At 46.2% G+C, this 27,317-nt stretch overlaps 1 protein-coding gene across 1 annotated transcript in view; it reads left to right on the forward strand.

Moving 5' to 3' along the window:
• The window catches only part of sorbs2a (sorbin and SH3 domain containing 2a), a 141,173-nt gene extending 115,726 nt beyond the window's left edge, over nucleotides 1-25,447 (forward strand). The window contains 7 exon segments of the mRNA XM_084318405.1: nucleotides 1,744-1,790; nucleotides 2,734-2,848; nucleotides 4,628-4,750; nucleotides 5,050-5,247; nucleotides 12,823-12,860; nucleotides 13,793-13,899; nucleotides 23,489-25,447. Of these exon segments, the coding sequence (XP_084174531.1) occupies nucleotides 1,744-1,790; nucleotides 2,734-2,848; nucleotides 4,628-4,750; nucleotides 5,050-5,247; nucleotides 12,823-12,860; nucleotides 13,793-13,899; nucleotides 23,489-23,550 (690 nt within the window). The 3' untranslated portion in view covers nucleotides 23,551-25,447.
• Nucleotides 25,448-27,317: the final 1,870 nt, after the last annotated feature.

Below are 27,317 nucleotides of genomic sequence, written 5' to 3' on the forward strand. Positions count from 1 at the left end.
GAACAAAGATGGGACAGTGCTCATCCTCCAAGGTGTAGAACAAAGATGGGACAGTGCTCATCCTCCAAGGTGTAGAACAAAGATGGGACAGTGCTCATCCTCCAAGGTGTAGAACAAAGATGGGACAGTGCTCATCCTCCAAGGTGTAGAACAAAGATGGGACAGTGCTCATCCTCCAAGGTGTAGAACAAAGATGGGACAGTGCTCATCCTCCAAGGTGTAGAACAAAGATGGGACAGTGCTCATCCTCCAAGGTGTAGAACAAAGATGGGACAGTGCTCATCCTCCAAGGTGTAGAACAAAGATGGGACAGTGCTCATCCTCCAAGGTGTAGAACAAAGACGGGACAGTGCTCATTTGCTCACACAGGAGCACAGGAGTGGAATGAGTTGCCTTTGACCACAACACAGGGCTTGAACCTGTGTAGTTTCAAGGTGAACGTTAGGAGATGGCTCCTAGAAAGTGTCCCAGAGTAACTCAGGAAGCGTCCTGTTTTAGTGTAGTGTGGTTTTTTTGGTACATATTTTATTAATACTGTTGTATTTTACTTTTTTATTATATTTTTAGCAATATACTGTAGGCTGATGATAATATGTGTAATACATGTTTATATAAATACTATGTGCTGCTGAGACCAAGGACCACAATGGAAATATGTTTTTTGCACAAACTTTTTTGTGCTATCCTTGATCATTTTAGGATGCATGACTATTTGTAACATGTAATGTATTTTAATAATTGTAAAATAAAGTAAACTAAACTAGATGCTTGGCTCTAGGTTAATGAATCTTCCAAAAAGTATATTGTGTATTGATGCCTTGTGGTGTCTGTGTTGGAGGATTTCCCTGTGCTGTGTGTAACATGTCAGAAATCAAACTCATAGAAGGATGCTAGATTTCTCTAACAGTGAAAAACAGATTGTATTGCAGATATTTTCCCTCAGTAGCCAAGCTAATGGTCTAAGTCTATATTGGTCAGTAGAATTCATTAAATCAATTGGTTCTTGGTATTGGCAGATACCTGAAGTTTATTTAAATTTTTTATTTATTTTCTTTACACACAAGCACGAATTAGAATCCTAGTTCATAACATGTTTAAAGGAACATGGCAACATTATTGGAAATGTGCTTACCGTCTTCTCCAGAGTGAGACAAGAAAATAGATACTCATTTCCTCTGTGTGTTCAGTAGAAAGCTATCCAGCTGCAAGCTACAGTACCCTAGCTTAGCACAAATGAATGGAAGCATATATGGACCAACTAGCCTAGCTGCCAAAAACACCTCTCCCGGAGTTTTAAGCTGATCCGTATCCGCTTCCATTCATTTGTGCCAAGCTAGGCTAGCTTGCAGCCGGATAGCCATCTACTGAACACACTGAGGAAATTGGTATCTATCTCCTTCTCTGACTCTGGGGAAGACAGTAAGTGCATTTCCCATAATGTTGCCATGTTCCTTTGAGATATACCTACAGTAACCAACTTAATTACTGCTCTCTCTATCTATCATCTATCTCTCCTCCCTCTCCCTCTCTCTATCTCCTCTCTTTCTCTCTCTCTCTCCTCTCTATCTCTCTCTCTCTATCTCTCTCCTCTCTCTATCTCCTCTCTTTCTCTCTCTCTCTCTCTCTCTCTCTCTCTCTCTCTCTCTCTCTCTCTCTCTCTCTCTCTCTCTCTCTCTCTCTCTCGTCTCCTAGGTCTCCCATAAACAGATGACACAACTTATTCTGTTCTCTCTCCTCCATCAGAAACAGCCTGCGAGAGCGATTTACGATTTTAAGGCACAGACGGCTAAGTGAGTAGAGAGTGAATGCAGAGCACGTGTGTGAGGAGCATTGAGCAAGAGAGAAACTGTGAAGCCTGGAAGCATGTACTGTAGCGCCTGAACCCCCCCCCCCCGACATGTCACCTCCACATGCACAAGACATTACAAAATCATATTAATCATCCCTTCCGTTTGTTATACGAATGATTTCAGCAGCTCTTTATATTCTAACGGAACACTTCAGCCACCCTCTTTTACCACCTCACGTTTTTTTTTTTTTTTGTATCCACCATTTATGTCCTGGTCGTTGTTGCGCTGCCCTTCTGTCAGTCCGGGGAGGGTGTGTAGACTTGATCACTCGCCACCTCTGATACACGTGGAGTCGCCAGCCGCTTCTTTTCACCTGACAGCGAGGGGTTTCACTGTGGAGAGTGCAGCGTAACGCGTGCAGAGCTTCCCGCTCTCTCCCCCCAGATCCCCTCCCCGCTGAGCAGGCGTCGCCCCGACCCGACCAGGAGGAGCCGCCGTTGTAACGTCCAGGACTCATACCCCCAATCGGCCTCCCCCACTTGCGAACACTGCCGGTCACGTTCGTAGGGGACGAACTGACCAAGCCGGAGGTATCGCCGCTGGGAATTGAACTCACGGGGTCTCTGCTGTGGTAGGAGAGTGCTTAGACCTCTACACCACCCCAGCCGCCCTTACCACACCCGCACCGGAATGGCTTTGATAGCTTTACTCTTTACTCTGTCTTGCACTGACTGCATGAATACAACTTGACTTGGCTTCCCGTCGTGTGTGAATCGTGCTTTGGGGGGCTGCGGTCGCTGCTGGTGCATACGTTGAAGTGCAGTCTTCTCTTCTGCTGGTGGAAGCAGACGTCTTGTCTCGTTTAGTGGAGGCGCTGCGACATCCTACGTGTGTGTGTGGGTGTACAGTTAGCGTTAAAGATGGTGTCGTGACTTTGTTGCAGAGAGCTGACATTCAAGAAGGGTGATGCAGTGAACATCATCCGCCAGATAGACAGTAATTGGTACGAAGGAGAACACCGCGGGCGAGTGGGAATACTGCCCATCTCTTACGTCGAGGTGGGTGACACACAAACTGTAGAACACGTATGTGCTGCTTATAGCACGACACACACACTGTAGAACACGTATGTGCTGCTTATAGCACGACACACACACTGTAGAACACGTATGTGCTGCTTATAGCACGACACACACACTGTAGAACACGTATGTGCTGCTTATAGCACGACACACAAACTGTAGAACATGTATGTGCTGCTTATAGCACGACACACAAACACGTATGTACTGCTTATAGCACGACACACAAACACGTATGTACTGCTTATAGCACGACACACAAACACGTATGTACTGCTTATAGCACGACACAAACACGTATGTACTGCTTATAGCACGACACACAAACATGTATCTACTGCTTATAGCACGACACACAAACACGTATGTACTGCTTATAGCACGACACACAAACACGTATGTACTGCTTATAGCACGACACACAAACACGTATGTACTGCTTATAGCACGACACACAAACTGTAAAACACGTATGTACTGCTTATAGCACGACACACAAACAAGTATGTACTGCTTATAGCACGACACACAAACTGTAAAACACGTATGTACTGCTTATAGCACGACACACAAACACGTATGTACTGCTTATAGCACGACACACAAACTGTAAAACACATATGTACTGCTTATAGCACAACACACAAACACGTATGTACTGCTTATAGCACGACACACAAACTGTAAAACACGTATGTACTGCTTATAGCACGACACACAAACAAGTATGTACTGCTTATAGCACGACACACAAACTGTAAAACACGTATGTACTGCTTATAGCACGACACACAAACACGTATGTACTGCTTATAGCATGACACACAAACTGTTTTTTCAATATCATCACAATACTAAAGTCATCATATTGTAATATATCATGATTTATTATTAGTAGTTATTACTTTTTTTCAACTACAAATGATGCCCCCAATGGAAAACTTTGTCAACTGTAAAAATATATACATCATATTTTATAATAAGATAACGTCTGTTCACCTCATTCCACAAATGTATATAGCAGCAAAAGTGTTACGCATTTCCCCCCCCCCACCCCTAATTACTATAGTACTATAGTAAAAACTACAGGAATACTGTGATGTTCATTTTCATATGGGTATTGCCCTCCTTCTCATAAACACACAGGCTCAAAATGAACACAATAACCCTTTCCCTACCACACTACAGAAGGTTAACCCTTTCCCTACCACACTACAGAAGGTTAACCCTTTCACTACCACACTACAGACGCCGGTTAACTCTTTGTCGTGTGACAGTGAACGGGTTAACCCTCTGTATCGTCACAGTGAAAGGGTTAACCCTAGTGATGCACGATATATCGGCCGCCGATATAATATCGGCCGATATGGCAGTTTTTTTACACATCGGTATCGGTCCGATATCAAGATAGGGCCGATATGGGCAGATATAAAAAAATATATATATATATTTTTTACATGTTTTGGCCTTAAATTGTTTCAAAATATTTGTCATTTCTGAAAATAAGTTACAAAAGTAAAAAAAAATATGCGTTTTGGAAAATAGCTCTTTATTTGATTATCATAAAAAAGTGTGATATCGACATCGGTAAATATCGGTATCGGCCAGAACAGCAATATTAATATCGGTTATCGGTATCGGCCACAATTTTCACATCGGTGCATCACTAGTTAACCCTCTGTATTGTCGCAGTGAAAGGGTTAACCCGTTGGTTGTGTGGTAGTGAAAGGGTTAACACGTGGTCTCCTCTGGTAGAAGGTGCCAGAGAAGGTGCAGCCGGTCCGGCCCCCTCCGCCGGCGCACGTCAGGGAGATCGGGGAGGCGCGGGCCCGCTACAACTTCAACGCCGACACCACCGTGGAGCTGTCACTCAGAAAGGTAACGTGTCTCGTGTGTGTCCGTTAAAGGAGTGAAACTCTGGAACAATCTGCCGGATGAAATAAAAAAAACAGCAGGAGTATTTTTAAGTTTAAAAAGATGTTTAAAATGTTCGTTTTCATATTTGGAAGCCTGGGTCATGTTCACAATTCTTATCTTAGGCAATTTGATTTGTTTTGTTATCCTTATCCGTGACCTGTTCTATCTAAATGTATAATGTTGAGCGATTTGCAGTGTCAAATTTCCCTGGGGATAATAAAAGTATTTCTGTTCTATTCTATACATGTGTCCGCCCCCAGGGAGAGAGGGTGATCCTGCTGAGGCAGGTGGACCCCAACTGGTACGAGGGCAAGATCCCCGACTCCACCAAGCAGGGCATCTTCCCCGTCTCCTACGTCGACATCGTCAAGCGCTCGTCCCCGTCCAAGAGCCCCGCCCACCACGTAGACCCCCACGGTTACCCTGGCAACAGGACACCGGGCTCCACGCCAACCAAGGTAGGGAGATGACTGAGGAGAGGAGAGGGTGTTTGTGTGGAACAAATGAAACATAGGAACCGCTTTGATCAGCAATGAGCGTCTGTAGAGACAAGTATTCTGTTTGTCAAATCACGTGTGAATATCGCCGTAGCAACCAGTTCATCTATCACCAGTTCATCAATACAGGAATTTATTTTAATTTTAATTTTAATTTGTTTATGTTAACCTTTATTTAACCAGGAAGTCCCATTGAGATACAATATCTCTTTTGCAAGGGAGACCTGGCCAAGAAAACAGCAATAACATTTGCGATACATCACACAAGAACGTAATAAAAGTGCATGTATACACAATATACAATACATCACATGAAAACACAAAACAGAATAGTCTACATGATAGTAAAAGTGCATGACAGTATAATACAGGGTAACACAGTAATTTTGCAGTGGGGACCCGACTACAGAAAGCAGTGACATTCTTCTTGTAGGAAGTTATGTCACAGAGATTTTAATTAGCCGAGAGAGACCAGGGTGTCTAAGTGGATAATGGTCCTGTAGGAATAGAGTGTAAGTGTGTATTTTCATTACTCATTCCACACACACACACACACACACACACACATGCACACACACACATGCACACACACACATGCACACACACACCATTTGTACAGAATGCACAGAAATGGGGCATTTTCTTTTGAAAGTGGTTACAGGCAGCCATGTTGGAAGAAAGAGAACTACGTTAACATGAAAAGCCTCTATATATACTGTACCATATACTGTACTGTACTCTATATATACTGTACCATATACTGTACCATTCCTCATAATCTCTCCACTTCTCTGTTGTTAAGTATCCCCTCTCTTTTTCCCTTCCTTTTCATCTTTCCTCCTGGAGCCTCTCTGTGCCTCCCCTCTTCCTCCACCCTCCTCCTCCTCCTCCCTGCACCTCCACCACCACCGCACCCCCCTACTGGAGCCTCTCTGTGCCTCCCCTCCTCTTCCTCCACCCTCCTCCTCCTCCCTGCACCTCCACCACCACCGCACCCCCCACACCCTGCTGAGGACGCAGCAGCTCCAAGCCGTCACCAGCGAGTGGCTCTCACTCACTCTGGGCCCCCCCTGCATATCCACCCCTGGCCCCTCCCTCCTCGCAGCCACTCCTGTACCCTCCCCCACGCCTAGTAACCCCTTCCCCGCCGGGGAGCCAAGGGGAGGGGGCCCACCTGTGCCGCCTAGAAGAGGCCTGACCCCTCCTCCACCCTGCGCAAAGTCCACAAGGTCCACCCCTGTGTTTAGGCACAGGATAGTGGCTTTAGACCTGCCTTTCTCCCCACCTCCTGACCCCCCGTTCTCCCCACCTCCTGACCCCCCATTCTCCCCACCCCCACGTCCCCACCTGCCTTTCTCTCCACCTCCTGACCTGCCTTACTCCCCACCTCCCGACCTGCCTTTCTCCTCCCCACCTCCCGACCTGCCTTTCTCCCCGCCTCCCGACCTGCCTTTCTCCTCACCCCCGCCTCATGGCCTGCCCTGGTCTGTCACTACCCCTCTGCCTGGACTCAGACATGGCAGCTGGAGGGGTCTAGGGGCCACTGACAGGACGCGGCCGTTATACCAGGCAGATAGCTGGGGGTTCCTCTGTGCCGAACCGGAGCCGGCCGCTTCGCCCACAGAGGCCCCACAGTGGCACAGGCCGAGTGCCCCCGCGCGCGTGAGCGTGTTCAAAAGTAAAACCCCTAACGCCGAGGAGCAAACGGAAGACCCCTACGACAAGCTGCTGTCTATGATTCTGGACGCTCCCTTCCGTGCGGAGGATGGAGATGATTCGAGGTTGTCGTCGTCTCCGCTAGAACGTCCTCCCACTGCGCGTGAGAGGGGATCCCAGAGCAGGGTTAGGCGAGAGGCGGTGGAACCTCCCACAGCTGCACTTGCCAATGAATCGGCGGGCGGCCTTCGGGGGCTAGAGGTGGAGTTTCACAAGCCAGTGACAATGAAGCCACTGTTCACCTGGGAGAGCCAATCAAAAACTGTGACTGAGCCACCGAAGGAGTCTTATAGGCTACCGGCAGTCAAAGGGGAGGGATATCCTGAGTTATTCATTGAGGAAGAGGATGAGGCTAGCGAGGAGGAAGAAGAGGAGAGCAGTAGAAACCCTAATGAAAGGCTGACTGCACAGGTAGAGCATGCTGTGTGGACTGAAACGCGTACAAATGTAATCACGGAGCGGCTGGGTGGTGTAGAGGTCTAAGCACACGCCTGCCACCGCAGAGACCCGGGTTAAATTCCCGGCAGCGGTACCTCCGGCTTGGACAGTCGTCACTACAAACAAAACAAAATTTGCAGTTTTTTCGCGGGTGGGAAGCCCGTGGGGTATAAAGTCCTGGTCGTTGCAATAGCGACTCCTACTGGTCGGTTGGGGTGCCTGTTCAGCTGGGAGGAGATCTGGGGGAGATGGCGTGAACCTCTGCACATGCCATTTTCTCCCAGTGAAACTCCTCGGTGTCAGGTGGAAAGAAGCAGATGGCGACTGCAGACTGACAGTAGGACAGCGTGTGGTAGTCTACACCCTCCCCAGACTGACAGTAGGGCAGCATGTGGTAGTCTACACCCTCCCCAGACTGACAGTAGGGCAGCGTGTGGTAGTCTACACCCTCCCCAGACTGACAGTAGGGCAGCATGTGGTAGTCTACACCCTCCCCAGACTGACAGTAGGGCAGCATGTGGTAGTCTACACCCTCCCCAGACTGACAGTAGGGCAGCGTGTGGTAGTCTACACCCTCCCCAGACCGACAGTAGGGCAGCATGTGGTAGTCTACACCCTCCCCCAGACTGACAGTAGGGCAGCATGTGGTAGTCTACACCCTCCCCAGACCGACAGTAGGGCAGCATGTGGTAGTCTACCCCTTCCCCAGACCAACAGTAGGGCAGCATGTGGTAGTCTACACCCTCCCCAGATCGACAGTAGGGCAGCGTGTGGTAGTCTACACCCTCCCTCAGACTGACAGTAGGGCAGCATGTGGTAGTCTACACCCTCCCCAGACCGGCAGTAGGGCAGCATGTGGTAGTCTACACCCTCCCCCAGACTGACAGTAGGGCAGCATGTGGTAGTCTACACCCTCCCCAGACCGGCAGTAGGGCAGCATGTGGTAGTCTACACCCTCCCCAGACCGACAGTAGGGCAGCATGTGGTAGTCTACACCCTCCCCAGACCGACAGTAGGGCAGCATGTGGTAGTCTACACCCTCCCCAGACCGACAGTAGGGCAGCGTGTGGTAGTCTACACCCTCCCCCAGACTGACAGTAGGGCAGCATGTGGTAGTCTACACCCTCCCCAGACCGGCAGTAGGGCAGCATGTGGTAGTCTACACCCTCCCCAGACCGACAGTAGGGCAGCATGTGGTAGTCTACACCCTCCCCAGACCGACAGTAGGGCAGCATGTGGTAGTCTACACCCTCCCCAGACCGACAGTAGGGCAGCACAACAACCAGGAAGGGAATTGGGATAATGATTAAATTGGGGGATGTGAGCAAATGATAAAAGGCAAATAAATTAATAAATAGAGTCACAGTTCTTGATTTCACAGCATAGTTGTTCATTCATTATATTAAACAGTCGTTCCGTCGTTACCCTCCTTGAGATTTTCATTTAGCCTTCACAGATTTTAAGAAGTGTTATCTTATTTGTTACAAATAATGGTAATTTTAAGTGTTTTGGTTGAAAAGATGTTGGAAGTAGAAATGTGTTGGCGTTTGTTAGCAATGTTAGTGGAACCATAGTGGGGGTATGAAGCATGTCTCTGAAAAATCTCACTGAAGTCCTGCTATATAGTTTAGTATGTTGTAAAAACATTAGGAAGCTGCAGCAAGGTCACTGTGAGTTGTTAGAGACTTGCATCATATACAGTAAGTGTGATTTGTTAGAGACTTGCATCATATCTGTGTGTGATTTGTTAGAGACTTGCATCATATATCAGTGTTGGTGTCTCATTTCCTCCATAGGCTGATCCCACCTCTTCCACACAGCTTCTTCACTTTGCCATCCCCTCACCCCCTGCACCACCTCTTCCTCCTCCCTCCTCCCCTCCTTCTCCTGCTGTGTCTCTCTCCTCATCCTCATCACAGCAGCCTGATGCCCTTACCATCCTCCCCTCTCCTCCCTCCTCCCCTCCTCCTCCTGCTGTGTCTCTATCCTCCTCATCACAACAACCTGATGCCCTTACCATCCTCCCCTCTCCTCCCTCCTCCCCTCCTCCTCCTGCTGTGTCTCTATCCTCCTCATCACAACAGCCTGATGCCCTTACCATCCCTCCCTCTCCTCCCTCAACCCCTCCTCTCCTGACTTCCACCACACAGCAGTCCGCACTGCCGTCATCTCCCACCACATCGTCCCCTCCTCAACCCTCCTCCTCTCCTCCTCAACCCTCCTCTCCTCAACCCTCCTCCTCTCCTCCTCAACCCTCCTCTCCTCAACCCTCCTTCTCTCCTCCTCAACCCTCCTCTCCTCAACCCTCCTCATCTCCTCCTCAACCCTCCTCCTCTCTTCCTCAACCCTCCTCCTCTCCTCCTGTCTCACGTCACTCCTCTCCTCAATCCTCCTCCTATCCACCTGTCTCACCACACATCACCTCCTCCAGTCACTCCTCTCCTCCTCAACCCTCCTCCTCTCCTTCTCAACCCTCCTCCTCTCCACCTGTCTCACAGGACATCACCTCCTCCAGTCACTCTCCCCCTCAATTCTCCTCTTCTCCTCCTCAACCCTCCTCCTCTCCACCTGTCTCACGTCACTCCTCTCCTCAACCCTCCTCCTCTCCACCTGTCTCACGTCACTCCTCTCCTCAACCCTCCTCCTCTCCTCCTCAACCCTCCTCCTCTCCTCCTGTCTCACGTCACTCCTCTCCTCAACCCTCCTCCTCTCCACCTGTCTCACAGGACATCACCTCCTCCAGTCACTCTCCCCCTCAATTCTCCTCCTCTCCTCCTCAACCCTCCTCCTCTCCGCCTGTCTCACCACACATCACCTCCTCCAGTCACTCCTGTCCTCCTCAACCCTCCTCCTCTCCTCCTCAACCCTCCTCCTCTCCACCTGTCTCACGTCACTCCTCTCCTCAACCCTCCTCCTCTCCTCCTCAACCCTCCTCCTCTCCACCTGTCTCACGTCACTCCTCTCCTCAACCCTCCTCCTCTCCTCCTCAACCCTCCTCCTCTCCACCTGTCTCACGTCACTCCTCTCCTCAACCCTCCTCCTCTCCTCCTCAACCCTCCTCCTCTCCTCCTGTCTCACGTCACTCCTCTCCTCAACCCTCCTCCTCTCCTCCTGTCTCACGTCACTCCTCTCCTCAACCCTCCTCCTCTCCACCTGTCTCACCACACATCACCTCCTCCAGTCACTCCTGTCCTCCTCAACCCTCCTCCTCTCCTCCTCAACCCTCCTCCTCTCCTCCTCAACCCTCCTCCTCTCCTCCTCAACCCTCCTCCTCTCCTCCTCAACCCTCCTCCTCTCCTCCTCACCCCTCCTCCTCTCCTCCTCATCCCTCCTCCTCTCCTCCTCAACCCTCCTCTCCTCCTCAACCCTCCTCCTCTCCTCCTCAACCCTCCTCCTCTCCTCCTCAACCCTCCTCCTCTCCTCCTCACCCCTCCTCCTCTCCTCCTCACCCCTCCTCTCCTCCTCACCCCTCCTCCTCTCCTCCTCATCCCTCCTCCTCTCCTCCTCAACCCTCCTCTCCTCCTCAACCCTCCTCCTCTCCTCCTCAACCCTCCTCCTCTCCTCCTCAACCCTCCTCCTCTCCTCCTCACCCCTCCTCCTCTCCTCCTCACCCCTCCTCTCCTCCTCACCCCTCCTCCTCTCCTCCTCACCCCTCCTCCTCTCCTCCTGTCTCGCCAGACATCACCTCCAGTCACTCCTCTACACATCCCTCCTTGCACCAGCCTAGCTCTTGCCCTCCAAGCTCCCCATCTCCCCCTCCCCTCCAAATCTCCTGCCCGGACTCAGAACCACCTCACACCCCCCATCCTCTCCCATCCCCTCCTCCCCTCGCCACCCCGTCCTCTCCTCCACCCATACCCCGTCCAGAGCCTAGGTCTGCCAAGGTCAAGGTAATGCTTGGAGCTTGGTGGTGTTGTGATGATGATGATGATGATGATGATGATGATGATGATGATGATGATGATGGTGGTGTTGGCTCACCCGAGAATGAATGAACTCTCTTTAGGATCTTAACCCTGCATTCTGTGCTGTTTGATGTCCTCTGATGCTAGCAGACTTGATGATACGTATACGTGTGTGTCTGTGTGTGAAACGGCATGTATCGACCAGAACCACAGTGTGGGCACGTAGACAGCAGAGCCCATGGAGCCAGTGTGAAGTGTTATCAGGATGACGTCGCAGATGCATTATATTATAGTATTATCTGTACTGCATAGGGCTGAGCCCAAACGTTCGAACCTTCGTTCGTTACGCTGGCATTCGAATTCTAAATCAACATTTGAATTTTTTATAAAAAGAAAAAGAAATAAAATGTTATATTTTTTTCTATTCATTCTGGTTTTTCTTCACAGTTGCAGATAAAGATTAGGCTACACTAATATTATAGTATTAAAAGAAACTGAGTTATATTCATTAAAGAAAGTTGATTTAATTGATTTAGTTGGGCTGGGGCTTCTCCCTGGGCTGGGTCTGGGGCTGGAAAGTTGATTTAATAAAAATAAAAAGACTCATTTAATCAGATGAATCACTTTATTCAAATTGAGGATTTAGTTTGAGGATATTTATAAAAAATATATATATATATATATATATATATATATATTTTTTTTTGTATTATTATTTTATTAAAACGAAGGTTCGAACGTCCGTTCGAAAAAACCCTGATGAAGTTTGAATCCCAAAAACAGGCTTCGGGGACAGCCTTAGTACTGCAGTGTATGAAGGTTGGCATTGACCTTTGATCCTAATCCAGCAGCATGACATGAGCCTGTGTGTTTCTGCACGGTACAGTATGTGTGATCTGTGGGAGCGATGGCTCACTTGGTTTGTCTCGAGGCTGACGGCTGTGTTGCTTCTGGTTCTTTACAGCCGGCTTTTAAGCAGGATGTGGTGGTTGATGGTAAACCTCCTCGTAGTCCCGTCATGAGCAGGAGCTCCTGTCTGTCACCCCTTAGAGGTCGAAGGGTAGGGGGCGTGTCCTAATCACTCCATGCTGTGACACTACCAGCGTTGCCGGATGGGATATGGAGTTCATTTCTAATACTAAACCCATATCTGACTGTGTTTTTTTTTACCCCCTATATTCCATAATAGTGCATGTTATTGTGTTTTCCCTAGAAGTGGAATATACCTCGCCTTGTTGAGTTATTTCTGTTGAAGGAATGGCTTAATATAGGCTTGATTTCATGGTTGATTAACATGTTTTGGTTTGTGTCATTTTCAGTTCCATTCCTTAGACTGGATACACCCATCAATATTCACAAATACTTAATCAATCTTAACCTAAATTAATCTCTCTCTCTCTCTCTCTCTCTCTCTCTCTCTCTCTCTCTCTCTCTCTCTCTCTCTCTCTCTCTCTCTCTCTCTCTCTCTCTCTCTCAGAGATTTGTGCAGGATGCACTCCATGGTGGAGGAGACCCGTAAGTCATTATCATAATTATCCATATTATTAATTACACCAGATGTCTGATGTTAGTGTGAACCAGATATTCCAATATTCCTCTATGAGCTAGACTGTATATTAGTTGAGAATTACCATCATGGCCATATTTATGTTGTATGCATAACATAGTTCCATTCTAAGGGCCCGGGTCCACCTATCTAATTTTTCCAGCTGAAAAACGCTGGCAGTGTGCCGGTAGTACTGGGGTGGAGCGCTTGCGGTGAGAGAAAAAAATGCAGCGCGAGCCTTTTGTAACTATGACAACGAGCTGTCAGTCACCAACCTACCTGATGACGAGAGAGAAAGAACTCTAGCGACACCTACATGACAGCCATCTTGTAATAATAACTTTTATCGTATTTTAATGCCGCGGTGTTGCACATATAGCATATTTTAATACACTTTATTGTATATTAATTATATAGTTATTGCCTGACACCACAGTTCGCCCTTTGCTTTTTATTAGCTTTTATTAGTGTATTCGTGTAGTTATTAGTGTATTTGTGCTTTGTCGCGAATCTCAATGGCCCGTCTCTTGTGGGAGACAGCCAAGACAGGCAGGCAACTCCGGTGTCAGGTTACAAACAGAGTGGTAGATATGATTGGCTGTGATTGGTTGTCTGCAAGTGCGCTCTGCGCATCGCTCTGAAAAGTTCAGAAAGTTTCAACTTTAAACGCTGGGTGCGGCTGCAGAAAAAAGCTGAAAGGCGCTAAAAAAAAGCCGACTGCAGCGCATTTCCTATAGGCGGTGCATGCGGCCGCATACGCTCTCTCCCCATTCGGATACATTGAAAAAAGACGCTTGCGGCCATAAATATGAGGCAGACTGCTTTCTCAGAGTGCAGATATACATGAATCGTGTACTAAGTTACTAGTTTGGCTAACGATGCTAATGTTTCACCACCACAGGTTCCAGACCCTGTATAACTACCTACCCCGCAATGAGGATGAACTGGAACTGAAGGAAGGAGACATCGTTGATGTCATGGAGAAGTGTGATGATGGCTGGTTTGTGGGTAAGTCAAGAGGAGGAGGAGGAGGAGGAGGAGGAGGAGGAGGAGGAGGAGGAAGAGGAAGAGGAAGAGGAAGAGGAAGAGGAGGAGGAGGAGGAGGAGGAGGAGGAGGAGGAGGAGGGAGGGTTGCATGAGCTTATTCACTAAATAGCCACTAGATGGCGGTGGAGTCCCATCGTATGTGTAACAAATCCATAAACACCCCTTGATAATTGCAAGGGAGCCCTGCTAAGGCAAGAGCATAAAGCAAGAGCCAAGATGGCAACAGAACATAATATATATTATGTGTTACAAACATGTGTTATCCAAGAGGTACTGACAGTAGAGCAGTGCAAGAACGACAAACACACAAAATAGAAATAAACTCAGTTTTGACAATGATCCTATGAACATAATCAAAACTCTTGTTTTACACAGCTTTGTCAAAAGAAACCACATCCAAAACACATTGAGTTATAAGATAATACAAATGATCATTTGACTACTGAAAATGAATGGTCAGTTTTGAGTGGAGTATGGAATTCTTTTTTTTAAAGGCACAGATGATCTTGAAACTCTATATACGTCTCTAAGCCCAGGTTCACACGACCAGCAGAACATCTATAAGCTGAGGTCCACACTACCAGCTGAACAGCTATTAGCCCAGGTCCACACTACCAGCAGAACAGCTATTAGCCCAGGTCCAACACTACTAGCAGAACAGCTATTAGCCCAGGTCCAACAGAACAGCTATTAGCCCAGGTCCAACACTACTAGCAGAACAGCTATTAGCCCAGGTCCAACAGAACAGCTATTAGCCCAGGTCCAACACTACTAGCAGAACAGCTATTAGCCCAGGTCCAACAGAACAGCTATTAGCCCAGGTCCAACACTACCAGCAGAACAGCTATTAGCCCAGGTCCAACACTACTAGCAGAACAGCTATTAGCCCAGGTCCAACACTACTAGCAGAACAGCTATTAGCCCAGGTCCAACACTACCAGCAGAACAGCTATTAGCCCAGGTCCAACACTACCAGCAGAACAGCTATTAGCCCAGGTCCAACACTACTAGCAGAACAGCTATTAGCCCAGGTCCAACACTACTAGCAGAACAGCTATTAGCCCAGGTCCAACACTACCAGCAGAACAGCTATTAGCCCAGGTCAAGCAGAACAGCTATTAGCCCAGGTCCAACAGAACAGCTATTAGCCCAGGTCCAACAGAACAGCTATTAGCCCAGGTCCAGCAGAACAGCTATTAGCCCAGGTCCAACACTACTAGCAGAACAGCTATTAGCCCAGGTCCAACAGAACAGCTATTAGCCCAGGTCCAACAGAACAGCTATTAGCCCAGGTCCAGCAGAACAGCTATTAGCCCAGGTCCAACACTACTAGCAGAACAGCTATTAGCCCAGGTCCAACAGAACAGCTATAAGCCCAGGTCCAACAGAACAGCTATAAGTCCAGGTCCAACAGAACAGCTATAAGCCCAGGTCCAACAGAACAGCTATAAGCCCAGGTCCAACAGAACAGCTATAAGCCCAGGTCCAACAGAACATCTATAAGCCCAGGTCCAACAGAACAGCTATAAGTCCAGGTCCAACAGAACAGCTATAAGCCCAGGTCCAACAGAACAGCTATAAGCCCAGGTCCAACAGAACAGCTATAAGCCCAGGTCCACACTGCCAGCAGAACGGCTGCAGAATGCCTTGCTTTTCATTTCGGCGCCTGTGTTAACCCTTTTACTACCACACTACCAAAGGGTTAACCCTCTCACTGCGACAATGCGGACGGTTAACAGGTTAGGGCAGACGCACGGGCCGCACGTTGGCATCATCCTAGAAACTCGGCGCAGAGCCATGAGAGCCGCACGGCATCATGTAGAGATCCTGCGGGGGAAGCTGCCCGAGGTCCTCCAGCTCTGACACCAAGTCACTCCCTGTCGGCCCTCGAGGAAGAGGGTGTTCAATGTGCTGAAGGGGTGTCGCAACCACGACTTCAGAAACCCTAGCAAAGTTACATATACACTCAGGGGAGTAGCTGGGGGGGGAAGGTTAGGATGATTCCAAGGGCCCAGCACTGAACACTATTATTATCTTCTTATTAATATGGTTTTATTATTATCCTAAAGTAAGTTAATGTAGATGACTCAAAAGTAGAATTGCCTGTATTAAAAATAAAACTTCACAAAAGAAACAAACAGGTGCTTGTTACTCTGTTTGACAGAATGAGCGATTGTATACTACAGAGCAGATCAAAATGTAAGTGTCTGTCAACCTAATAGTGTGCTTGAGTAGACTATTGTGTTGGAGATGGGATTACAGAGAGACAGGACAAGTAACAGCTTTTGTATGTTGAGTATCAGAAAACATTGTCATAAGAGTAGGGGAAAATATATGCCTAGCCTAGTGCGACTCAAGGTTCTTTGGTAGACTATTGCATTGGTCCATTCATTGAAGATGAACGCAATGCCACATCCTTTACTAGGTGCTGAACTGCTGATCCGAATGTATAGGTAAAAACTAGGGATGTCCGATATTATCGGCCGATATCGGCATTAAAATGTGATATCGGAAAATATCGATATCGGTTTTCAAATTTTTTATTTTTAATTTTTTTTACATTTTTATAACCTTTATTTACCCAGGCAAGCAAGTAAGAACAAATTCTGATTTTATTTATTGTCAAAAGTATGCATAATGTTGTGTTAATTCCACAACAAGATATATGTAATGTTAATTACCTGAAATTATTCCATTTTTTGGGGGGGGAAACCCTGCATATATCGGTATCGGTTGATATCGGTATCGGAAATTAAGAGTTGGACAATATCGGCATATCGGTATCGGTAAAAAAGCCAATATCGAGCATCCCTAGTAAAAACCATATTATGCGTTTTCATCAATAAATAAATGGCCCAAATTTGTTAAGCTTGCGCGCTAACGCGCGCTCGCATGGATTGGGGCCCACAAATAGATTCTTTCATGGGGTCCAGAATCTCCAGCTACGCCCCTGTATACACTACATAAAGACATTTAGATGAAGATAAATGTAAACAGCTGGTCGGGGGTTATTCAAAGTGACCCACGTCTGTTCGGAGATACGCAGACTTGCACTAATCTAATAGAACGTGATGTTGACGTGGGGGGGGATGCTACGCCCATCGCTCATCGCTTCTATGGGGCTTCTCCAGAAAAGTGTACAATCCTAGACTCAAGTTCAAGTTCAAGTTTCTTTATTAGTTGTCATACAAAAATACAGAATACTTTTATATGAAATGCTTTTTCCTGTTCTGCTCCTGAGAGTGTGCTAGATAAAAATAAAATGGATAAGTAAAAAATAGAAGTCAAAAGTACGTAACAAGTGTAAACAAAAGTGTTCAAAACAAAAGTGTTCAATATTACATAATATATAATAACTGAGTTACAATACAATATAAAGTACAATGCAGAAATGGGATGAGGTACAACTTACGGTAAGGTGCAATGAGGTATGAGTTGTAGTGCAAATCTCTTTACCAATAATAGAAATATAAAGTGTGTTCGGGGGGGGGGGGCCTCCTCTCTAACACCACCAGGCCTCCTCTCTGACACCACCAGGCTTCCTCTCTAACACCACCAGGCCTCCTCTCTGACACCACCAGGCTTCCTCTCTAACACCACCAGGCCTCCTCTCTGACACCACCAGGCTTCCTCTCTAACACCACCAGGCTTCCTCTCTGACACCACCAGGCCTCCTCTCTAACACCACCAGGCCTCCTCTCTGACACCACCAGGCTTCCTCTCTAACACCACCAGGCCTCCTCTCTGACACCACCAGGCTTCCTCTCTAACACCACCAGGCCTCCTCTCTGACACCACCAGGCTTCCTCTCTGACACCACCAGGCCTCCTCTCTAACACCACCAGGCTTCCTCTCTGACACCACCAGGCCTCCTCTCTGACACCACCAGGCTTCCTCTCTAACACCACCAGGCTTCCTCTCTGACACCACCAGGCCTCCTCTCTAACACCACCAGGCTTCCTTTCTGACACCACCAGGCCTCCTCTCTGACACCACCAGGCTTCCTCTCTAACACCACCAGGCTTCCTCTCTAACACCACCAGGCTTCCTCTCTAACACCACCAGGCTTCCTCTCTGACACCACCAGGCCTCCTCTCTAACACCACCAGGCCTCCTCTCTAACACCACCCAGGGCTGTACAGTGCTACGAGGGCGTAGCATATTGCCCCTAAAAATAGCCTGTGCTAGTAGAGAGAAATATTTGGGGGCACCCTTGCTAGTACTGATTTCAACCCTTTCATTCGTATTTCACTCATTTTTTTTTTTTTCGAGGAATTTAAAAGTTGCGAACTAATCTTGTTGGCCGTTTTCTATATCTCTCCCTCGGTCTCTCTCTCCGTCTGCCCGAGGAGCGGGGCTGTTACTTACACACTTGCGCGACTGACACTCACACATGCACATACAGGTACTTGAGAGGTGCTGTCCGTGCTGAAGCAGAGCTCATCATAGCTGAGAGAACGAAACGTTCAAAAAAAGCATGCATAGCGCGACCTGTGTAAGATTAAGTTACACTGCTATCTCCTATCTTAACGTTCGCAAGCTAAGCAAGCATGCATAGCGCGACGTGTGTAACATTTAGTTACACTGCTATCGTTAGCAAGCTAAGCATGCATAGCGCGACCCGTGTAACGTTAAGTAACTTTAGTTCCGTGGGGAAAGACCGGTCATCACTGCATACAACTTGGTTTAATCCAAATATCCATTCAGAAACTTTGTATTATGAAATAATTCTGGGATGTCTGACTATTTCCCTATGCCTTGTTTGGTGCGAGTTCAGCTGACACTGTTGACACGCCCACTACGCAAAGCGTGTGCTCTCTCACACACACTGCTCCGGTCATGCATCCACTCACCTCATGGAAAATATATCATCAGGCTATTGTTCTAAAAGTATCTCTACTAATAAAATGGAGTATTGAACCGTTTTTGGGTATTACGTTACTGGGTATTGGGTGGGACATTCTGATTTAAGAACTTTCTAAATAAAATAGAAAGTCCCAAAATAGTTAATTTATCTGACTGCTTGTATTAATTGATCAAAAAGTAGCCATGTGCAGTAATATAGTTATATAAAAGAATAATAAAGCAATGTGAATGTGAATATCAGGAAGGCAGCAGGTCCGGACGGCATCCCAGGCCGCGTCCTAAAAGTCTGTGCCGACCAACTGGCCCCAGTATTCACTGACATATTTAACCTGTCCTTAGAACAGGCTGTCATCCCCACCTGCCTGAAGAAGTCCACTATTATCCCTGTACCCAAAAAATCCAAGCCTGCTTGCCTCAACGACTACCGCCCTGTAGCTCTCACCTCCATAGCCATGAAGTGCTTTGAGAAGCTAGTAAAGGGCTACATCTGCTCCTCCCTCCCCATCAACATGGACCCCCTGCAATTTGCATACCGCCCCAACAGGTCCACGGAGGACGCCATAGCCCATGTGCTGCACACAGCAGCATCACACCTGGACAAGAGGCAGGGGAACTATGTGAGAATGCTATTCATCGACTACAGCTCGGCATTCAATACCATAGTCCCCTCCATACTCATAGCCAAGCTCAGGGACCTGGGCTTGAACTATGACCTCTGCCAGTGGGTCTTGGACTTCCTGACTGGCAGACCCCAGGTGGTGAGAGCAGGCAACTGCACCTCCTCATCCATCACCCTCAACATAGGGGCCCCCCAGGGCTGTGTTCTGAGTCCCCTCCTCTACTCCCTGTACACACACGACTGTGTGGCTCAGCGGAGTAGCAATACAATCATCAAATTTGCTGACGACACAGTGGTGGTGGGCCTGATCTCTGCCAACGACGAGAGGGCCTACCTGGAAGAGGTCAAGGTCCTGGCGGGATGGTGCCAGGAAAACAGCCTCTCCCTGAACGTCAGCAAAACAAAGGAGATGATTGTGGACTTCAGGAGGTCGGGGGTCAAGGACTACAGCCCCCTCAGCATCGACGGGGCACCGGTTGAGAGAGTCAACAGCTTTAAGTACCTCGGAGCCTACATATCCGAGGACTTGACATGGACCACACACATTGACAGTGTTGTGAAGAAGGCACGACAACGCCTCTACTTCCTCAGGCGCCTAAGGAAGTTCCAAGTCAGTCAGAAGATCCTTAAGAACTTCTACTCATGTACAATAGAGAGCATCTTGACCGGCAACATCACCTCCTGGTTTGGGAATAGCACTGCACAAGACCGAAGCAGACTACAAAGAGTGACACGTTCAGCCGAACGCACAATTGGAGGGGGGCTCCCCACCCTCCAGAACATTTACAACAAGCGTTGCAAGGGCAAGGCTAAGAGAATCATTAAAGACTCCAGTCACCCGAACAACTGCCTCTTTGAACTGCTGCGGTCAGGCAAGCAATACCGGAGTCTCAAGGCGAGCACAGAAAGACTCAGAAGAAGCTTCTATCCCCAGGCCATCAGGCTGCTAAACGAACAATGAACACTACACAACAACAACCACCAAACGCACATAGCACACACATCCACACGCACACACTCACTTTAAACAAACACACTGTAGCACCCACTCCACACACTTTATAGCACACACCCACTTTAAACAAACACACTGTAGCACCCACTCCCCACACTTTATATTTATTGATGAAGGATTGCACTACAACTCGTACACCTTACTGTAAATTGTACCTAAATTGTACCTCATCCCATTTCTGCTTTGCACTATATAGTACTGTACATTAGTACACTGCATAGTATTGTATATTATATGGTAACTCAGAACATTGTACATATGTCTATACCGAACACTGTGACCTCATTTTCTTCTTCTAAATTACATGCTATACTATGTTATTTGATACTATCTTGTCTAGCACAGTCTCTGGAGCGTAACAGTAAGAAGCATTTTGTATGAAAGTATTCTGTACTTCTGTATGACAACTATTAAAGAAACTTGAACTTGAACTTGAACTTGATGTCAATGTTCTTAATAAAAAAAGAAAATCTTGCAAAATAATAAAGAAGCGATAAGAGTAGTAGTATCGTTGAAAGAAGAAATGTTTGCAGCTCTGGTAATACTTCAGTTGGTTCATTATAAAAGATACAAACCTGAAAACAACAAAAGCACTTTAATGTTAAATAAAAGGACCACAGTAATGAGGCAGGAGGAACATATTTTTTTGCACTATAATGGTAAAATTGTTAAAGATTCTGTGCCCCTAAATTTTTCATTTAGGGGCACCTGTGCCCCTAGTGAAAAAGCTTAGCATACAGCCCTGCCACCAGGCCTCTGCTCTAACACTGTCACACCATTTGGGCTGTGAAATGCCTTGGCCACATTTCAAAAGGTCACCGTCGGTGGTGTGATAGTAAAGGGTTAACCTTCTGTCGTGTGGCAGTGAAAGGGTTAACCGGCTGTTGTGTGGCAGTGAAAGGGTTAACCGTTTTGGTAGTGCGGCAGTGAAAGGGTTAAGGAACAAAGTGGTGCGTTAGGCTGGAGGGCTGTGCAGGTGACCTGGACGCTGTGGCACTAGAGGCGTTAGGCTGGAGGGCTGTGCAGGTGACCTGGACGCTGTGGCACTAGAGGCGTTAGGCTGGAGGGCTGTGCAGGTGACCTGGACGCTGTGGCACTAGAGGCGTTAGGCTGGAGGGCTGTGCAGGTGACCTGGACGCTGTGGCACTAGAGGCGTTAGGCTGGAGGGCTGTGCAGGTGACCTGGACGCTGTGGCACTAGAGGCGTTAGGCCGGAGGGCTGTGCAGGTGACCTGGACGCTGTGGTAATGAAGCTCTGTGGTTCTGTGAGCCGCTGCAGATCAGCGAGGCAGCCGTCACGCTGCCAGTGTGGCCCTGTGTCCCCCATACACACACCTTTTAGCTGGCTTATATACAGGTGCAGCTCAATACATTAGAATATCGTGGAAAAGTCTATATATTTGTGCAAAAGGAGCCCCAACCAAGTACTGAGTGAACATACTGTACATGAACATACTTTTCAGAAGGCTGACATTTCTATATACAAAAATAAATACATCTATTTTAAATGTTTTATTGGTGATACAGAAGTTTGGGCTTTCATGAGCTGTAAGACATAATCATCAACATTTAAACAAATAAAGGCTTGAAATATTTCACTTTGTGTGTATTGAATCTATAATCTACAAGAGTTTCGCTTTTTGAATTTAATTACTGAAATAAAATAACTTTTCCACAATATTCTAATTTATCGAGCTGCACCTGTATAGCCATCACACTGCCACTGTGTCCCCCATACACATACCTTTTAGCTGGCTTATATACAGCCATCACGCTGCCACTGTGTCCCCCATACACATACCTTTTAGCTGGCTTATATACAGCCATCACGCTGCCACTGTGTCCCCCATACACATACCTTTTAGCTGGCGGAGGATTTTTGTACATTTTTTAGTACGACATTTTGACCAAGATATTTACAAGGTACTTGCGAACATGTTCGAGAATGAGGACCAATGTTACTGTACTTACCCTTAGCGGCCAGAGTTGTACCCTTCCTGCTGAGTTGTTGTACAGAACTTGTAAGTCGCCTTGGATAAAAGCGTCAGCAAAATTACTCAATGTAAATGTAAAAAGCCAAATTTTAAGTAATTTGGAAACGTATAACGTGTGCATGTGGAAATGAGTAGGACCCAGTGGAATGGCATCATCTCTAGTAGAGATTAATTAAGAGAGCAACGTCAAGTCAAACAGAGATAAATCATGGGCTTGACAAGGACGGCTCATCATAATTAATCTGCAAAGACTACATTGAACTAAACTATGAAGACCTGTTTTCATAGTCTTCTGATAGACTGGCCTTATTTGCATATACTGTATATCATCAACATACTGCATATAGTATAGTTTCGATGTACTGTGTTTGCCCTTGGAGGAGGTCTGTGTTATCCCTCACAACTGGACTTGACCTGCGGTCTGGCTTCCTTGAGACCACAGAATCCTTTTGACGTCTTCTCACTCCCATGTATTTCCTCCCTGACAAAACGTTGTCCTCTTAAGATGCTGCCAAATAGGCTGAACTAGCCTCTAATTTGCTGGTTTGGATGGTGATTAGATTGCAGTGTTCTGGAATAGTGCTGGAGTCAGGGACAGCTGCTGCTGCTAGATCCTGACCTTTGGACGTAGTTTCATGTTTCAGACCACAGCGGAATGTTTACTTTTGGTCTGCTCTCATGTTATTGTTATTATGTTACAAAGAGTACAGTAAAACTCTATATGTTTTTAATATTCGTTTTCTAATCATAAAGATTATTTATGGTGCTTGCGATGCTTGTATTTCACTTTCTCTTTTGTTATTATCGTCGCGGCAACGTAACAGATATTATGTTGCCTAACGTTTTTTTCCAATAACATTTTCATATTCAACAGTCAGGTGCCAATAATGTCTGTTATACAAAACCGTTCTGTTTTTAAACATCCCAACACACTTGCCAAAGCAATAATGTTCTCAAGGGAGTGGTAAAAAACACAGTACAGTTCAAGTTGTCTGACTCCGTTTACACATTCATTACAGCAGAACTGACCCTGTACACTCTCTTTTTGTTTATGAAGGGACCTCTCGACGGAGCAAGCTGTTTGGAACCTTCCCAGGAAACTATGTGAAGCAACTATAATAATGATTCCAGTCCCCCCCCCCCTCCGGCCCCCACCCCTCCCTCTCTGACATCATCCATCGCTCCAGCACAACCCTCATTGGACGCCACAAGGGCTCAAACCAACACCCCGTCGCCAACCCGTGTGTGTGGTTAGCTTGCTAGCTTCACACAGAAGGAAATGATATTTAGCTGTTACTAGCCATCTTTATGGAAGACTTTATTCCACTAGTATAATTTTTATTTTTTTTATCATGGAGCACCCCAGCTTTGTCTACTCAGTGACCTTTAACCTTAGATGAAAGGACACAGAATGAAGATGGCGGCCGATGGGTTGATGTTAAAGTTGAACTCTGCACCACCACTCCCTTTTTGTTTATCCTGCTCTGTTATTGTGACTTATTGTGGTTCTGTGGGTTCAGTTTGTCACAGGTAGCAAACGATGAATCAATTCACACTCAAGAAGATCACACAACAGCACTATTTGGTCCATGTATCACGATTTAGTAAACCCACTTGTTACATTTCCTTTCAGTGTTTTGAGTACAACTACTACCCCCCAGAGGGCTTTCAATACACGAGTGTTTGGAGAACAGTATTCTTTCAATGGCCAATTTTAACGTGTGCAGACTGTATGCTACAGTGTACTGACGGTATTGTGGTGTCGTCAGGAGGGATGAAGGCTGTCGCGCAACCGACATGTTGCAAAGCCGTGTCAATAGGGAGGTGTAGTCTGACGTCACTTTAGTTTCCCGCACGGTCCACCCGTATAGGGATTTATCATTGGGAAAATGTGTTATCGGCTATTGTAATAATTCTGCCTCATGAACATTGGCAAGCTTTCCTTTTTTGCACAAAATGAGTTCTCTTCTATCACTAACATTATTGCTTAAGCATTTTTGGTTTAAATAAAGTTAGTTAAAAGGTTGTTTAATTTGTCGTAAAAAAATAAATAACTACACTTAGAAGTAGAACGCCTGTCGTTCTGTGCTGTCGCCTAACACACGTCACGGCCATTGTGTAGTTTCTCAGTGAGCGTAAACATAAACGTTGTTATTTTGCTACTTTGACGATTAATTGCAAATTGTTTCATGTTGAGCTATAGATTGTGGATGAATACTCACAGAAAGGTACAACATGCTGCCAATGTTCATGCTTTATTTGTTTTAAACGAGACGATTTAGAAATGTGTCCATTGGGAATACATTGCAATTTCAAGTGGGGTGGACCGTGTGGGAAACAACAGTGACGTGACCCACTACGCCTCCCGGTGGGAAGGATGTCAGCTAGACATCCCTTCTGAGTGTAACGTGATGAGCGCATGAAGAAAGGTTGCACCGATGGCTCCATGATAAATGATGGATGTGTTTTGTCCTCCTTTACACACTGTCACTAGTTGCAATGAAGCAATTCTTTCAGATATCAAAAAACAAGCAAGTGGCAAATGCTGATGTGTTATTTTATTTATAACACTGTCTGTACAAGAAGATCCATTTGATTTACAGTACATATGATACGATTTGAAAGAGAAAATCAACATTTTGGATTGTATTTTCTGTTACCTTCTTTCTAGGATTGATGGACTTTGATGAACCTTTTACTCCTGAGATTTGTACAATTTCACTCCAGATTTTACAACTGAGAGAAAGAGGCTGATATTACTTGGGGTTTTGGGGGGTGGGGGGGGGGGGGCTGATCTTGTTTAAAAGTGTATGCAAAAAAAAAAGTTACAGACTTTTTAATTTAATATATTTATAGAGGTTTGAGTGCTGACGTCGTTTCCATGTCTCCGTCCAGAAAGATGCAAGTTCTAGAATGGATGGAAGTACTCTCCTTTGCTCACTCTGTCTCATGTTTTCCCTCCTTGCAGTGGCTTAAAGGTAGAATCTGTAATGTACCCTCAAACAGCAACCCCTAGGCAAAAGATCCCCTCTTGGTATTGCACTTTACATTTTTTTGTTTTGGTGTGATGTGTGGGGTTGGCGTTGGGGAGGGGGGGGGGTGTAGGGGAGGGTTCTCCTGGCCAAGAGATGTCTGGAGGAATCCACACTATAATAAGTTACTAAACTTCAACCCACATGTCAGACCAAAGAACATTTTAAATAAACAATAACAATACCAATACCAAGCGGAGCGGAGCGCTTTTGCCTATAGAGGACGCTGTTTAATGGCATTACAGATTCCACCTCTGAAGTGTACTTTTATTGACAGCAAACCCACTTTTTTGAAGCTATTGTTTTATTGTATCATGAGGTATCCTTTTTAGAGAATGGTCTTGGATATTACAACTGGCTTACATTAGTTATTGGGCTGTAATTCATTGTGTCCAGATGTCATATTATGTTTTATTTAGAATTTATTTAAGACAGGTGTAGTCCCCCCCACCCCCACCCACCTGCCACTAGATTGTGATGTCATCCCTGTACCTTGCCACAATGAATGGATAGAGTGTCACTGTACGGTATGTAAACGTATTGTTGTAACATTTGGACACGTACAGTTCATCATGTCAACTTGGCTTTTTCATGTTCAATGAATATGATATATGACTTTTTTGTTTGCCTTTTACTTATATATCACATAGGATGTAATGGACACTGACAGCAAAACAATCGTTTAAGCACCTTAATATTTTGTTTGTTTGTTTGCATCATTTGTTGGTTCCTCTCCTCCACCCCACCACCCGTCATTCACCGCTTCCCTCGGAGTGACAACACTGTGTGTCTGTGGTGTTTTTGTAAGCCTTTTGTATGAGAGCTTTAAAATGGCCGACATTCACTGCTTCATAAAGTCTTCTTTTTCTCACAGTCTCATATTTGGTTTTCTTTCTTTCTTACTTTTTCTTTCTTTCTTTCTCCTCCACCAGATGTGTTAACCCTTTCAGTACCAAAGGGTTAACCCTTTCACTGTGACAATACAGAAGGTTAACCCTTTCACTGCCACACAACCAAGGGTTAACCCGTTCACAACCACACTACAGACGGTTAACCCTTTCACTACCACATTACAGACTTAACCGTCTGTAGTGTGGTAGTGAAAGGGTTAACCGTCTGTAGTGTGGTAGTGAAAGGGTTAATCCTACTCATGGAAAGTCTGTACACTCAAACCTTTTATCATTCGTATCTTCATTCATTGGATCCTTCAGGCGTGAAGCGTTAAAAGTGTGTTTGAGGTTTTTAGATGACATTGTCGGATCTCAACATCTAACGTTAAACAGCGCTGTAAAAAGTACCCAGAAATTATGGGTACCGTCTCAAAATCGTACTCAAGTAAAAGTGGCTGGGTAAAACACACTTGAGTAAAAGTTAAAACGTTTCTACTTTTAAATGTACTTAAGTACTAAAAAGTCAAAGTAAAAATGTTTTTTCTGACTGTCTATTCTTAATCTGATAACAGGTGTTTAATCAAAGATCCCAGCTTTCTAGTCTTGCACAAGGACCAATCAGCATGGGTATGGACGGGTTCATTTTCCATTGATGGGGATTTTATTGGCTGTTTTTAAATAAAGAGCGGCTGCAGGATTAATAATGTTAACGTTAGTTCTCTGCAATGTAATTGAGTAAAAGTACAAGTATACAAACCTAATAATACTTGAGTAAAGTACAAATCCCCAAAAACAGTACTTAAGTATTGTAATGAAGTACAATTACTCAAGTACTTTACACCCCTGCATCTAAAGCCTGTATGTTGCAGTGTCCAGTACATTCATGACTATTAAAGACAGCATAGCGGCTATGTCCAGGTGCTGTCTGAACAGTCCCCCTCCAAATTATCTATCGTCTGTAGTG

Source organism: Notolepis coatsorum (assembly GCF_963971535.1).
Source record: "Notolepis coatsorum genome assembly, chromosome: 7".
Taxonomy (NCBI): domain Eukaryota; kingdom Metazoa; phylum Chordata; class Actinopteri; order Aulopiformes; family Paralepididae; genus Notolepis; species Notolepis coatsorum.